The sequence below is a fragment of the Python bivittatus genome, unplaced genomic scaffold (assembly GCF_059951505.1).
Source record: "Python bivittatus isolate LINGU-HERP-01145 unplaced genomic scaffold, Pbiv_v1 ctg000480_np1212, whole genome shotgun sequence".
Classification (NCBI taxonomy): domain Eukaryota; kingdom Metazoa; phylum Chordata; class Lepidosauria; order Squamata; family Pythonidae; genus Python; species Python bivittatus.
In genome coordinates, this window is record NW_028277075.1 from 34,110,491 (window position 1) to 34,125,588 (window position 15,098).

The window sequence follows — 15,098 nt, forward strand, 5'->3', positions numbered from 1 at the left end:
ACATCATTCTTTGTTGGTTCACACCCATTCTAGAAACTATCCACCCAGCTCTGTACATTCTATGGATCCCTACTATAAGCACAGTATTTTTAAGCTGAAATTGGCACTTGGAGATTCTCAGCTTTCCTTTCATGCCTTTAATTCTCATGGTGCTAAATAATATTTGGAAACTTTCGAATACTGGCTGGAGATAAGACTTCTGCTGCCAAAGTTGAGGCTGTGTAGTGAAGTGTCCAATACAGTTTTCAGCACCATGACTATTTTTACCTCTCCCTGTCATGACTTCTCTGGTAATCCAAATTTTCTTTCCCACTTTTCCATGATTCTGTCTTTGGGTTACCTTACATTAAATTCCAATTTATATAAAAAGCTAGTATTATGAAGAGATTTTCATAGTTTACAAATTGAATTATTATAAATAGGCATAGTTCTCAAAAGGCCTCTCTTTCTAGTGTCATTCATTTATGTAATATTTAGTAAAAAATGCAGACCCAATCCCCCCTAAGGGCATTTTAGAGTATGCCTTCTTAACAGGTAATTACATATTTGGATGGAGTAATGGCTGACAGATAAGAGAAGGGCGTTGTTGCAAAGCTGATTCAGGTTCCTAAGTTCCAAAATCTCAAAACCCTTTAATAGAATGTGAGGATATAACTACTGAAGCAGATTTCTGGTGACTGGAATGGCAGAACATGATGATAAGCTCTAACGCAAGATCTCTGACACACAAAAAAACAGGCCCCTCCACATTATACATAACAATAAAAAATACACACTTGGCCCAGTTCATTATAGCCACGCTAGCTCCAAAGGTATGGGGAAGGGTAGCCTCAATAGAAGTGGGAAGGTACTAGGACTGAAGAGATACAGGTTCAAATGTGCATTCCGTTACAAAGCTCATTGGAAGACTGCAGGTCAGTCTATCTCTCAGCCTATCCTAATCCCAAAGGGTAAGGATCAACTTGGAGAAGGGAGCTCTATGTATGCCACTTTTCCTAGAGGAGATGCAGGATATAAATCTTGAAAAACAAATGCAGGAACAAAAGAGAACTGCAAAAAGCAAGTTGCTCCCTGTGCCCCAGAATAGTCATTCCACGCAAGCCAAACAGGGCCCTGCTATCCTATAATAAGATTCTGCAATGTTTCAACCTACAGTTCTGAAAAGTGTGGGCATATAATTCCCTTAATTTTATGTATACTAATTTATTCTCAGACTGGAGTGGGTGGGTACATTACAACACTATCTTTTGGACCATCTAAGTTGGCTCTTGCAATTCCATCCAAGAGCTCCAAACAGCTATTAAAAGACCCCATAACACAAAAGCAACACAGGTCCTTTGAAACATCAATGTTTAATCATTGTTGTCATCAGAGCAGATCCAGCAGAAGCACAGAGCCCTCTGCCTGGCAAAGTGGGGCTTGTAGGCAGGGGAGGAAGGCAAAGGCACACCTTTCTGCAGCTCTTGGGTCCTTGTCACTCATGCTAGTCCCCTAGCTTTTGCCTCTCAACAGGAGCTAACTACTCTTTCCTGATTCAGCATTGTGCTTAATGGCTGGAGCATCTCCCAGCCCCCTAATGTGGATGAATCAGATACATGGCTCTCAGCTCACTGCAAGATCCAGATTACTCCCATCCCTTTGAAGTTAGGATCTGCAGATAAAGATGAAAGAAAGGGAATAGCACAACCAGAGTTGCAACAATGGATCTCTTTCTATTACCAGACTGGAGGACAGTGGTTCTTTATAATTTTCACCCTCAGCCTCCCACAACCTGGCACCCACAAGATACGCTGGGACTATAATTCCAAAATTCTCAAACTCTCTTCTCCTTCAAAGTCCAGGTGCCAAAGTGTCTCCAGTAGTCCTGGGTACTTTTACAGGCATAGGATGTCAGATATAAAGTGGATATCTGTTTACTGGGACTTGTAGCAAATCTTTTCCTTAGTTTGCGTACCCATTCCCAGCCAAGGTTTGGATTCATCATTTCCATATCTTTCTAAACATATCAACTGTCCAATCTTTCTTGGTGGAAGTCCAGCACTTCTGTCCAATTAAACAGCAAATGCTAAGTGTGGAGCATGTGGCTGACTAGAGCAGTCTCCAGCACATAGCAGGAACCCACAAATGTGTGGAGGAGTCTCTTTGCCCAGGCACCAAACCAGCCCCCTCCTATGCCAAATACATGGGAAATTCAACCCTGCCTGTTCTCAGGCCAGTGCCTTCGCTTGTGGGGGCAGCAACTGCTTTCACTGGTGGCACTTTTCTCTGAATAAAGCAAAAGAGAATGTGTTTTTTAAAAAATAGTAATCCCCATGTTTTGCCACCCATCCCACCCATTTTCAACTCCCCAAACCCCCTGCCCAAGGAAAGGAGGTGTACTGAAAGAGGAGGGGCTCTGCATATGGAGGGAAACTGCTCCCATGCCTATTCCTCCTTCAGGCTTGAAGCAGCTTGTCCATGCACAATGGGGAAATGGCCCTTGTCTATACAGGAAGAGGGGGCTGGGCCTGCCCCTACTCTAGGTAGATATCCTCTGTGGGGCACGTATATTCCACACATTCCTTGTAGAACTGATGGAAGGCCTTCCTGCAGAAGAAGGAGAGAGAGAGAGAGAGAGAAAAGAGCGTGTTGAAGAGAAGCTAGATGTGCATCATAGCGTACAGGCAACAAGACATATTCAAGAACAAATGTGCTTCATGCAGCCATTCTTTTTGAAGTTTCTAATTATTTAGGGCTTTATTTTCAAGAAAAAAGAATCAGATCTTCATAAAGCAGCCTTTTGTAGCCAAGCTAAAAATGATACTCACAAATACAGCACATCCCAGAATTGTAAAGATCTGGCAGAATAACCTGCTTACTGCACATATTATGTGCCAACTGCACAGGGAATGTTCAGTAAGTTATGCACGAAATTGTGCCAAGTAAAAGAGAAGCAGGTACCATAAATCTGTAGTAACTTGTTTTCAACAAGCAGCATTTCAGAAATGGACTTTTCACAGAAGTAGCTGCTCTGACCTCATACACATATATTAACGTTCATGCAGACAGAACATTTAGGCACAGATATGTATAAATTGGCCCTCAGAAAAATGCATCAGCCCTAGTGAATTCTTCTCCCTCCACACTGTGGCGGGTCTGAAGCATACTTTGGAAAATGCTGCATATGAAAAAACAGGAGCAGCTCAACTCAGCCATTAAAACATCTTAATGGTGAAGAATTCAAGCACTAGACTGCTTTTCTAAATACCATTCTGACTCAATACTTTAAGTTTTTTTCAGGAAACAGATTATATTTCTGTGAACTTGCTAACTTCAATGAATATGGCTCCCAGTTAAACCTTACATCTTCCTGCCACCAGTCTTCATACCTTACTAATGGGATTCTAAGAAAACTGAAGACCAAATTAGAATTCTGAGTAGATTAAACTATGATTGACTTTCTACTAACTTGGCATTGAAAAGTAGCTAATCCCTGACCTCAGCAAACCACAGCTGCAACCAGAGCTGCACACTACATCCACTATGTGTTGGCAGCGCTCCTCTTCCTTAAATCCAGTTAGAGTGGAATCCCCAGAAAAACGAGAATCCAGGACCCAGCAGCCAACAACTCACCCTACAGACTCTGCAAGTGGCTTGGTGGATTCCTCCGAGACAAAGACGTGGCACGCAAATCTGTGGTCAGCTGGGTGCTTGGTGATGAACCCAAAATACCTGGCCGAGAAAAAAATATCGTTAGCTGCCTTGAAAGCACCATTTGTGGGAAAAGCAAGATACAAATTACATTTCCCCAATAAATAGATTTAGCAATAAATATATAAATAAGCCCGCTCCAACTCCTTGATTGTTTTGGATGCTTTTTTCTATACATTTCCTAATTCAGTTGTGTGTCTGGAAAATCAGAACTGTGTACTGTATTCCAAGCGTGTCTGCACCATGGATTTATCTTAAAGTTGGATCCAATTTATATCCACTTACCAAAGTAGGGCTCAGAGTGGCTAACCATTTTAACGCAGTTAAAACCATTAAAATCCAACCTAGAACAGCAAAGAAGGTAAAGAAACCAGCAAGATTCCTTGAAATTATACAACAAAGCTGAACAAAGCTATTTTAGATGGTAGAGGAGCTAAAAAGGAAGAAGCTCCCAAAAACTCCTAGAGAAAAAAAGTAGCACAACAGAGAGTAGAAAAGGCTCTTGGACCTCGGTCTCATTGAAATCAATATGAAAAGATGGATAATACTTTTATCTGTATCTCTTCTGAATTATAGCCTTTAAGGTCTGATGGACCAAACATCCCAATATGTGTTTAGGACTGCAGCCTTACTCATTATTCAATAAAACTCACTCTTTTCATCTAACAAATCCAAATTCTTATTTATACATTAGTTTTTGTTTACTCTATTGTTTAGGAACCTTTAAGACGGAGGTCTTCCCAAAGCTAGTTATAATATGAAACTGTAAAATTTAATATCAATTTATCAATAGTTTTAAAATTAGACAGTTAAAATACATTTTAAATATTTAACAGCAGCAAATACCATGAAACCTTTTCATCTAAAAGCCACAGAGAACAAATATTTCAAAAATTTTTCTGGGTATTGTAAAATTCCAATAAAAAATATTTTAAAAATCTTTCTAACTGCAGACACAAATACAGGCTATTCTCATTATCTGCAGTAGCTATGTTCTGAAAAATTGCTGCGAACACCGAATTAGCGAATGCTGAACCTTCAGCTGGGAATGTGCATGTCAGGCAATTCAAATGTTTTGCTGCTCTACATGTCCACGATTAAGCACGAAGGCTGCACGAGTATTGATTTTGCGGTTACAAATACATTTTTGCAAGTAAGTGAATTCGCATATATGGAGTCTGTAAATAATGAGAATTGCCTGTAGAACCAGCTAAATTCTCTCTTGGAAAGGAATTCTCTATATTAGGAGCTACCATTAGGAAGGCTCTACCTCTAAAGCTTGGTCACCTTAAAGCCAGGCATTAGAGTAATAAGAAACTTCAAATATTATCTTTCAACATGGACAAGTATCTCCTCAGCATTTACAACTTGAAGTCAATACTAGCAGTTGAAACAACAACGCCAGCAACCAAATTAGCTGGTACAAAAGTGGTATAATATGATCTGATTATCTTTAAACAGCACAAGACTCATGTTCAGAAATAGTCTAACTGTACAGTGACAGGTGCTCCACACCTCTGCACTTGCAATCTGCCAGTTGGGCAACTTGAAATGCAGTCAAACTTTGTTTTTTCCACCAGTAAGTGAGGCTCAGTGAGAGGGGAAACAAAGTCCAAATAATCTACCAATTGCTTTTCTTGTCCAATATTCAAAATGTAACAATACCACCACTTGCCAACCTCATTTCTAAGGCAGAATTAGGCTCGGCCATTGAGGCAGCACAATGTAGGCCAGAAAATTTTTCTCTTGACTCAACAACTGGAGAATAGCATGTTAATACAGCCATGAGGAGCAGTCCTACGTCTGCTTTTCCAGGACAGAATCACAGATGAGGAACCAACGGAAACTGGTAGAACACCTGTAATTCCACAGTGAGCAACAAGCCCAAACTTCCATCTTCTCTGGATTATGCCTCAGTTTGTTCAGTTTCATCCCAGTCTGCCCATTAACCACCTTTACAGGACTTCTGAAGATTCTCTGGGATTAGTAGATGAAAAATTAATAGAGCTCTATGCCATTTGAAGACTAGTGACACTGCAACTCAAATGTCTTCTTCCAGCAGTTTCTTAATGATGTTAAATGTGATTAAGGAGATGGTATCTTTTAGTACCGCACAGGCTGAAGTGTGGGGCATAAACCACCAAGTTCAACTTTCTAAAACAGGCAAAACTGAAATCACTCTAATATTTTGGATATTAAACACAGTTCAGCAATTTAGAAAAATACAATGATCAAGTATCATGAAAATTAACCATCTATTCAGAAAAAATTTATTCAGTAGTATATGTGGGGGGTCAAAATCTATAAGATAGCAGGTGTGGGGTTGCAATCCAAACCCTGTCCCTTTTGTCAGTGTGTCGATATGGCATGCAAAAGGGGTATGGCTTCTAGCAGGACATCACTCCCACCATCTTGCACATTTTGACATCCCCTACCCTGCAAATGACTATGCATTCATTATTGAGTGTAGGTCATCCACCTACCGTATGCCTTCAAGGTTGTTTCTCTCTACCAAACATGAAGCCACACTGGAGTGGATTTAAATAATTTAACATACACCCAAAATAATCCACACATCCTCCTTGCCTTCTGGAAGGCTGTAAAGAGCTGACTCTTCCCACAGGCTTTGGGGTAGGATGAGGCTGGAGCCTAGCAAGGTGGTATGCTGATGTGTGGGAGAGCGTTGCCCTAAGGCACCATGAGTTTTTATTCTGATCATTTACGCGGGGTTTTTTGTTGTTGTTGTTGTTGTTTTATTGCTTTGTGAGTCCCCCGAGGTTGTGGTACAATATGGGCAACTATTTTAAACAAACAAACAAACAAACAAACAAAAACTACCTGAGTTTAAGAAGTCAACTTCTGTTTTGAATTTTGCTCAAAATAAAAGATTAGACATAGTTAACATAGCCTGTAGAATTTAGGTTTGGCTTTTTCACCATGCCTTCCTTCAGAAAAGTGTAAACCAATAGTGGAGAAATCTTTTTGTAAGAAATGCTGTTGATCCATGCAAAGGTTCAATCAGAGTCTAGATCTGACTATGAGAGAAGCCAGAGCTAATACAGATGGCATTACAGAACTACATAGCTCTTTCTCTGTGTCACTCCATTAGTTGTCTATCTGTGTGCATATTTACTCACTCTCACACACAACGAAATGGGAAAGGAAGCCATTATCAGATGAGCAATTTGGAGAACAAGAGTGGACTCACAGCTAGATAATGAGCACCACAGAACAAGTATAGGTAATTTGTTCAGAATAAGGATCAGTAATGTATGTGTGCCTATTCTACCTACAGTATTTCAAACTAGATTTAGCATATGTTAAGTTGATTACTGGGCAATAATTTGTTATGCAACCAACTACACTTCAGAAAAGCCTCAACCCTCTAAGATTATCTCACATCTGGAGCCAAATAATACATGGAGTTACTGAAGCAAAAATCGGTAGGATCCTTAGTTCTAATGCTGAGCATGACAAGGAGGCTACACTACATTCTGGGACTGACTTACTTGTTGTTCTTTGGGTGGTATCCACAAAATGAAATATTCTTCAACTGGAAAAAGTGGCTACATTTATTCCCCTACAAAAGGTAAAAAAAAATCCCAAGTTATCAAATATGTAATACTTGGATAGTGATGATACATTTCTTAAACAAAAGAACAAGTTAATTGCTTTTAGTTCCTTCATGTGCTTATGAAATCTAAGTTAAAAATTAAGGAACATGCTTAGGAAGATGAACAATCTCTGTATAACTATTTGCAATAGCTTGCCCTGCATAAAAGCTTACTAACTGTGAAAGAGAAAGCTGGATTCCAAAGTTTCCTACTCCCAGTAAAAGCTTCTATATGACATGGGAATTTGAAAAGGAGATTTCAGGCTTATGAGACAGAAGGCAGCAGCAGTAACAGAATAATGTGATAATTCTAGACACCATTTTTGCTTGGTCCTAGCCCTGCATTCTGTGTTAATTCATCTGGAAGAATTTGTAGGCCTTGGATTACTCATACCCATTAATGTGGGCAAGTTTACCTATAAAGGTGCTAGACCAGAAATCAAGATACCGTGATTTCTAGTCCTCCCTAGGCATGGAAACTGGTTGGGTGACTTCGGATCAATCACTTTCCTTCAGCCCAACCTACTTCACATGGCAATTGCTATATGGAAAATAGCAGAAGGGAACATTTATGTACACTACCCCTGAGTTGTACAAAATAAAGGCAGGATATTAATCTAACAAACTAACTTTCAACCATCCTTCATGGACTCTCACTGCAATTATAGGTGGAAAAAAAATCTGCATTATCTGCAGCCAATAGGATCAGTTTGCTTGCTGGACAAATGAATGGGCTATCACTTTTCCTTGTGATAACAAAGACGTTGGCTTTTTACCTCAATGAATACAATTCTACCTTATGAAAATTGAGAGAGTAGACAGCATACAAGTCCATGTACCTGATGAATAAATAAATACAACAGGCTTCACAGTTATAGATACATCTAATTTGGATAATGATCAAAATAATGCCCAAGTCCTTATTATATTAAACTGAACTGAATTTAGTATGCTTGTGTGCACAGCAATGTACAATAACTGGAATTCATATTTGGGTATTCTAAGAAAAGAAATATTAAAAAGGTTGGGCAACATACTGACAACAGCTCCTCCTTCCCTCCCTCCCTTTTCCTGGTTCTACTGACCATAAATGACCCTGGCAAGCATTTCCATTTCTGCATGGCTTTACTACTTCTTCCTGAAAGCTCCATGTAAACTACTTATGCAGAAAAGCTAATCAAAAGAGCCTTACTATAAAGATCTGCAGAATGCTGCTTAAAATAGTAGCAGAAAGATTTAGCAAAGCTGCAAAGATTACTGGAGCTTAGCAAACAGACCTTCGATTCCATCATTATACCTATAGGCAGGGAGCATAGCATTCATGTTTGGACTCCAGGTCATGAACACTATTCTATCTCCACTATACTAACCAGTCAACTCCTGCAGGAAATGAGATAATGAGGCCCTGAAGAATGGAACCTCCAGGGATATATGGACAGTGCAGGGAGCAAAGCTTCACATGCGGTCAAACTCACTTTGCTGGGATCCCTTCCATCATCATTCTTCACAGCAATCTTAACTCCTCTCATGCTGATCTCCAGGACACAGCTCGAGGGTGGGTTAAAGTGCACGGTGAGGCGACGTGTAGTGGCAATCTGTACCCAAACAGAAAAAAGATCAACTGCCACAAACCATCAGTATTTCCTAATGCTTCTGCTTTTGCTTTAGAAATCAATTTGTCTCCAGTGTACACAGGACTAGACTCTCCCAACATCTGCCCTGACCTTCTCTTCTTTGGACTGAGCAGCATTCCCTCTGAAAGAAAAGGGCACAGTCTAAACATGCTCTTCGACCCAACGCTGTTTCTGACCTTCAGGTGGTACAGCCTTTGCCCAACCACCTTCTGCACCACCAGCTGCTTTAAACAAAAAGATGGTGTGGCAATAGTGACTCTTCCTTTACCACCCTGTTTAAATCATTGTGGGAGCAGATCCATAATTTACAAACATTATCAGATGCCCTGTATTATGTCCCACCACCTTGAAAGACTAAGTTAGTGGCTATTTGAGATAGGGCAGTTATGATAGGAGAACCAACTTATTGTGTCCTATCCCAGTGGAGGTATGCTTTATCTTAAGTGGGCAAAAAGATCATCTTATTTGTCATAAATGGGAAAAGGACTGTTCTGTTCTATCAGGCTTTTAACTCTATGTAATGTTTACTTGCTCCTCAATTTGAAAGCTAATACTACTCTCATACTGTACAATTGGGTTTTTTTTTTCCTGGCTTGATGTTTATTTTGTTTTTGTTCTGTATTTTTTTGGTTTTGTGAAAAAAAAATTATTATATATTAACTTAGGTACCTGAAATACAGAGGATCAGATTTTGGGATCTATTCAGTACATACATACATATATATGAACCTGTCCAGAATTTCTGTTCATTATCTGAGGCTTTTGGGGCTGGAAATACACTTGTTGGTATAGCAATATCTCAGTGGTAGAACTAATTCTATATGAAGACCAGGGGTGGGTGGGAGATGTCTCTTTTTGATCCTTTAAAAAACTATTTAAACTGCTCTACCAAGTTTTCTGTGGTACATTCTGCTCTTTGATATTAGAGGCCTTTCCTGTTTTATTTAAGTTATTTGCTTTTAAAATATTTTATGGCATACTGTCAGACTGCTTAAATACAAAATATTGTTGCTTATCATGGGCAATGTTACTGTAGTAGAGTGGAAAATGTCTAATTTAAATGAGGATATTTTATCTTAAAAAATAATCCAGGCTACTTCTTCAAATCTACCACGATTTTTAGGAATATATTTTATCAGAAGTTGCCATAGAATTACAGTCAGATTGTTTTCTGGTAATAACCATGGTAATCATGCAGTACTAACCCTTCATGAGCTTCATTCCTCGCCAGTTTGGTTCTAGACCATATTCAAGATGGCCATACTTGCTTTTAAAATTCTTACAGTCTAAGTCTGGAAATTAATGGGAAAATCTGTTACTATAAGCACCTTCCTTTTATCCTCTGGTAGTTCCATCACCCATTGAACTGATGGTTCCTGCAAAAGAATTTTCCTGATGGAGAAACCAGAATAGAACCAATTCTCTGTAGACACATGTCCTGCTCAGAACCTTGCCTCTTTTAAATGGAATTTGAAGTCTTCTTTGTTTAGACAAAGCATGTAGGGTTAACAAGCCCATTTGGTTTCACCGGTTGCTATATTCTTTTTTTCCTGCCACTTTTTTTTAGTTATATATTGGAGGGGAGGGTGCTGTTCACCATTCTGAGTACTGCTGTATTGAAGAGCAAAATTTCTAAATAAATAATGTATTTGCCTTTACTCAAATAAAGGGTCAGGAAGTTGAGGAGGAGATGGGGGGAGGGGAGAGTTGAGAATGTGTACCTTCTGCATAGCTGCACACAATACATCATTGCCTTTGTGATAAGGAACCTGGACTGACCCAAGGAATTTCACCCGGAATTGATCCACCCAATCACTGGTTTTGCATGAATCTGAAAAATCAAAGACAGCAAAAAGAATCATACTGAAATAAATACAATCCCACCTGTTCATCTGCTCTTGGTCATCACAATGCCAGCTGTAATCCACCTGGGCTATACTGTAAACACAGAAAAACTCTGCTTTCTCTTCATCATTGGAAACAATATGGTTTCTCCCTCTGTGCTTCAGTCCTGGATGCAACTGAGATTCAAAGCCAACCTGATGAGAAGCCATTTCATAGGACATGTTGGGAATGGGAAAGGAATGATTTTCTGCCCTTGGTCATTAAAGAGTTTAAATCTTTCTATGATGGAGAAGGGCTACTTCATAAAGCTATGGACAGTTATAAACTAAGTGACTAGCAACAAATTTTGGATCAGAGGTATTAGGTTCAAGATGAAGTAACATTAAGCTGCATTAGGGATGACTTACAGAAAGAAGGATTTGGAAAGGTTCAGTATGTTCAGTAAATAAAAAGCACCCCTTACTCCAGCCCATGGCAGCCGTGGGGGAATGGGACACAATTTATGTATATTTGAATGCCTTCATATAAGTGGAAATTACAACCATGCCCTTTTTCTTCCATTCTAATTTTGAATACTAGTCTAATAACGTTTTCTTAGGAAAACGTATTATATAGGGCATTGCTATTATGCACTGGGAATGAACTGTCTGAACAGACTTGAATATCACAGAATAGGACAGAGTAGCAGCCATAAACAGGATCAGTACCTGACATGTGATCTGGCTCCTTGGTGACCTCAATAGCATAGTAAGCAGGGAAGATGCCCCGATCACCAGTCCTCATGTTATAAGCTTCATACCAATAATCTTCTGCCTGAACTTCCACCAATAAAGGGTCATCCACTTCCAACTCCAATTCATCTTCATGACGAGGCACAAACCTAAGGAGAAAATCACTCACATTTTGTGAACCAAAGCTCTAAAGACAAAATATTAACCTTATCTTTAAAAGGATCTATAGGAATCCTGTATCCACCATAAAAGTCTGATCTTTCATTGGTCAAGACGTATATTCTAGAGCAAAGGGCTTATAAACAGTAGAGACTGTAAATCTCCAGATGTTGATTTCACAACCACTTGCTCATATGAGAAGTATAACATTATAATAATTGTGCATTGAGGATTTCAAGACTATTTTCATGGGCAGGATGCTTAATAATTGGATTTTCTCTTTTTCTGAATGGTTGCTTATCGGCATAAATTATTTTGGTGATGTTACATTGTTACTCATGTTAGATTGCATGTGTGATGTTAGCCAGCCATCTCTTAGACTGGCCACATTATTTTCCTCCAAGACTTAGATTATATGACTTCACTTTGTTTTTATGCAGTAGTTCATCATAGAGTGAGGAAAAGATAGCAAAGAAAAGCAAAACAAAACAGGAAGCACAGGCTGCCCAGAACAAGGAATGAGTTTCAGGCCTACAACAGGGAGTCCAAATAAGGAGTCTTATACGTACTAAGAACCAAAACATTATAAGAGATTGATGGAATGATCTTTTTGTTTGTTTATTTGTTTACACCTACTTAGAACTATTGCTAAGGTGGTCTGTAACTATACATAATTAAAGAGTTCCCCATACTCAGCCAGCAAGGAATATTTCTTGATAATAGAAACAGATGTAATAGAAATTATGATCACTGTATATTTATTTAGCGAAACATATTTCCAAGTCTTACCAGTACAGATGGTGTTATATGTACTCTTTGGCAATTGTTAGTATCTACAATTTATTGTTGACATATCCTTATACTTAACTTATAGTGTGGTGCTTAAATGGAAGTCAGATGGAATTTTAAATGTTTAATTAAAGAACTTTAATTAAGGATTAAGACCCCAAATCGATTGTGTTTTACAAGGTATCCCAACCTAAGATTTGCAGATTCCAGTCCAGGTCACTGAGAGCATTTTACTCAGATTGACCATGGACCATGATGGCTGTATATCACGGGAGTCAAAGTTCAACATAATTGTAGAGATCAAGATGGATCTGCTATAGCAAATTCTTTACATCAGACAGGGTTTTTTGGCAACATCCCATGCATGATAAATCCAAATTTTCACTATATTTCAATATCACACTGACATCTTTAAATCTTATTTCTCTTTCTAACACTGTATTTATAAAATTATTAAAATTAAATCAAAATGGGAAAGTGTAGAACAGGCTCACATGTGCCAGTGACCAAAATATTATATTTCCAACATAGTGTAGTTGACAACTAAACCTTGCTAAACAGCCTCTTGGATGTCCAATAAACACACACACAAAATAATATTTTGTTGATTAATTACATCTTAAGATCATAAAATTCATATTTAACATTCTTTAAAATTTTATCACATTGATTTGTTAATTTGGGGTATTCCAATTTATTACTCCAAATTGCTTGCAGATTACCAATCTACAGTATCTTGCTCCTCAGTTGTCTATAAAATAAATTGTAGATTTAGAATTATCCAAAGCTTTATCCAATTATGACAATAATTTGTGGGGTTTTGATGAGGCTAAAGTTTCCAGTCCAAACTGTTTATTCAAAATATGTTCAAATTAATTATTTTAGACAATCCAGTTTTTTCCTGCAACATAGTACTGTAATTGTTTTGAAGGACTGATTAACAATAAGCTGATTTAAAATATTAATGCCACTTTTTGCCCATGAAATTAAAAACAAACAAAAAAAAATCTGCAATTCCCATGCTTGGATTATCTGCTGTCAGTTTCTCATAGAAACAGGGATCAAAGTTAAGCTTCCTTCTGAATATTATCATCCAAATATGTCTTATAGCCTTTAATGCCGAGAAAAACAAATGTCTTTGGCTAAAATCAGAGCCCAGTTCCTTCTAGGTTGTCAGTGGTGTCAAATAATAACTTTCTAGTTTTGCCTACTACATACTTTAGAAAGATTCACTTAAATTCCAGGAAGAAATAGAGGTCAAAATAGATGCCAGTGGCAGAGCTGAAAGTATGAAAAATTTGAAATGATGGTATGTGCTCCATTTATGCAGTGTCTCTTTATTAATGTATGGAAAAGATCAACCAATATATTATTCTGTGTGGCCCATGCTTAATCTGCTGTTCAAAGGCTGACTTATTTTCTATATATCTGTTATACTACACATATCTGTTTTTTTTTTCTTTTTGGTCACTGTCACTGTGTATTTTTAAAATTATTTTTATGTTTTTAACTTTTTTATTTTATATATATTAAAGCAATGGGGGGGGGGGCTTAAGGATACAAAAGGCTACCTTCTAATTCAGATGGTGAGTAAAATACCCAGCAGGTCATTTGATAAGAAGGGCATCACTGGCTGGATATGCAGGAAGATTCTATCAGCTGGGATTATAGGATTTTTTCTGCCCTAAACTTACCTGAAAACAGCTCGGTGGGTCTGCTCTTGCTCCTCCCCATTGATCATGCAAGAGAAAAGCCCAAAGGATTCAGCACCTGAAAAGAGGAAAAATGCTGCAGCCACCTAATCATTCTCCTCTTCAAACAATAAAGTTAACTATTATTCAGAACCTGTCTTGCTAATCAGAAATCCCTGGGAATTATTTTAAATGCACAAAATATTAAAAGTAGAGAAGACTAACTTCCAACAGGAATCCACTAGAGAGCGAAGGGAAAAAAAAAACCCAGACTAAAATGATTAATATATTTTGACCACTGGAGAACATCTATGTGAGGAGAATAAATTAACTGAGCACATAGTTTCTAATGGAAGAGATCAACACATTGAGACAGATTTTTTTTTTTAATTGTTGATGGTATCAGGAGTATGGATACATTTCTTTCCCTGTAATTCAGGGGCACCCATGAGGGTGGGTGGGTGTGTCAAAAAATGGCAGTCATGACCATGTCATTGATACTCTGCCCCTTTGTACACGTCTGTGACATGAACACATATATAAAAGGGGCAGGGCTTTGATCATAGGGTTGTGTCCATCTTCTTGACTTTTTTGACCCCATAGATGTCACCTGTGGTAAACCTACTGCATTTGATTTGTAATATTCCAAGTTTCTGTAACTTCTGTTTGGTCAGAAGGTGTGGTGATATTAAAAAAAAGGGTGCATCTAAAAAACAATTGTGCTTATATAATGATCACTTTCAATTCTTCTCAGCCCTCTAACTTGTCATCAGATTTATTCATTTTGGGGATACTAAAAACCTAGAGAAACTATCATTGTAGAGAAGGAATAAAACTCTTTAAAGCTTTCACCACAAGTTCTGTGCATAACTCTCTCCCCATCTGCTTAATTCTATCTATGGCTTTTTCAGCAATGAGACTTAAAACGTTAAGAACATCCATTTTA

At 38.2% G+C, this 15,098-nt stretch overlaps 1 protein-coding gene across 2 annotated transcripts in view; it reads right to left on the bottom strand.

The window, feature by feature from the left end:
- Positions 1-16: 16 nt before the first annotated feature.
- Positions 17-15,098, bottom strand: part of MAPK8IP1 (mitogen-activated protein kinase 8 interacting protein 1) — a 65,953-nt gene continuing 50,871 nt past the window's right edge. For both annotated transcript variants that reach the window (XM_088145732.1, XM_088145733.1), the window contains exons 6-12: positions 14,156-14,231; positions 11,490-11,662; positions 10,659-10,768; positions 8,779-8,898; positions 7,200-7,270; positions 3,613-3,711; positions 17-2,586 (exon numbers count right to left, since the gene is read on the bottom strand). In XM_088145732.1, coding sequence (XP_088001858.1) covers positions 2,514-2,586; positions 3,613-3,711; positions 7,200-7,270; positions 8,779-8,898; positions 10,659-10,768; positions 11,490-11,662; positions 14,156-14,231 — 722 coding nt within the window. In that variant the 3' untranslated portion in view covers positions 17-2,513. The remainder of the gene's footprint in view (positions 2,587-3,612; positions 3,712-7,199; positions 7,271-8,778; positions 8,899-10,658; positions 10,769-11,489; positions 11,663-14,155; positions 14,232-15,098) is intronic.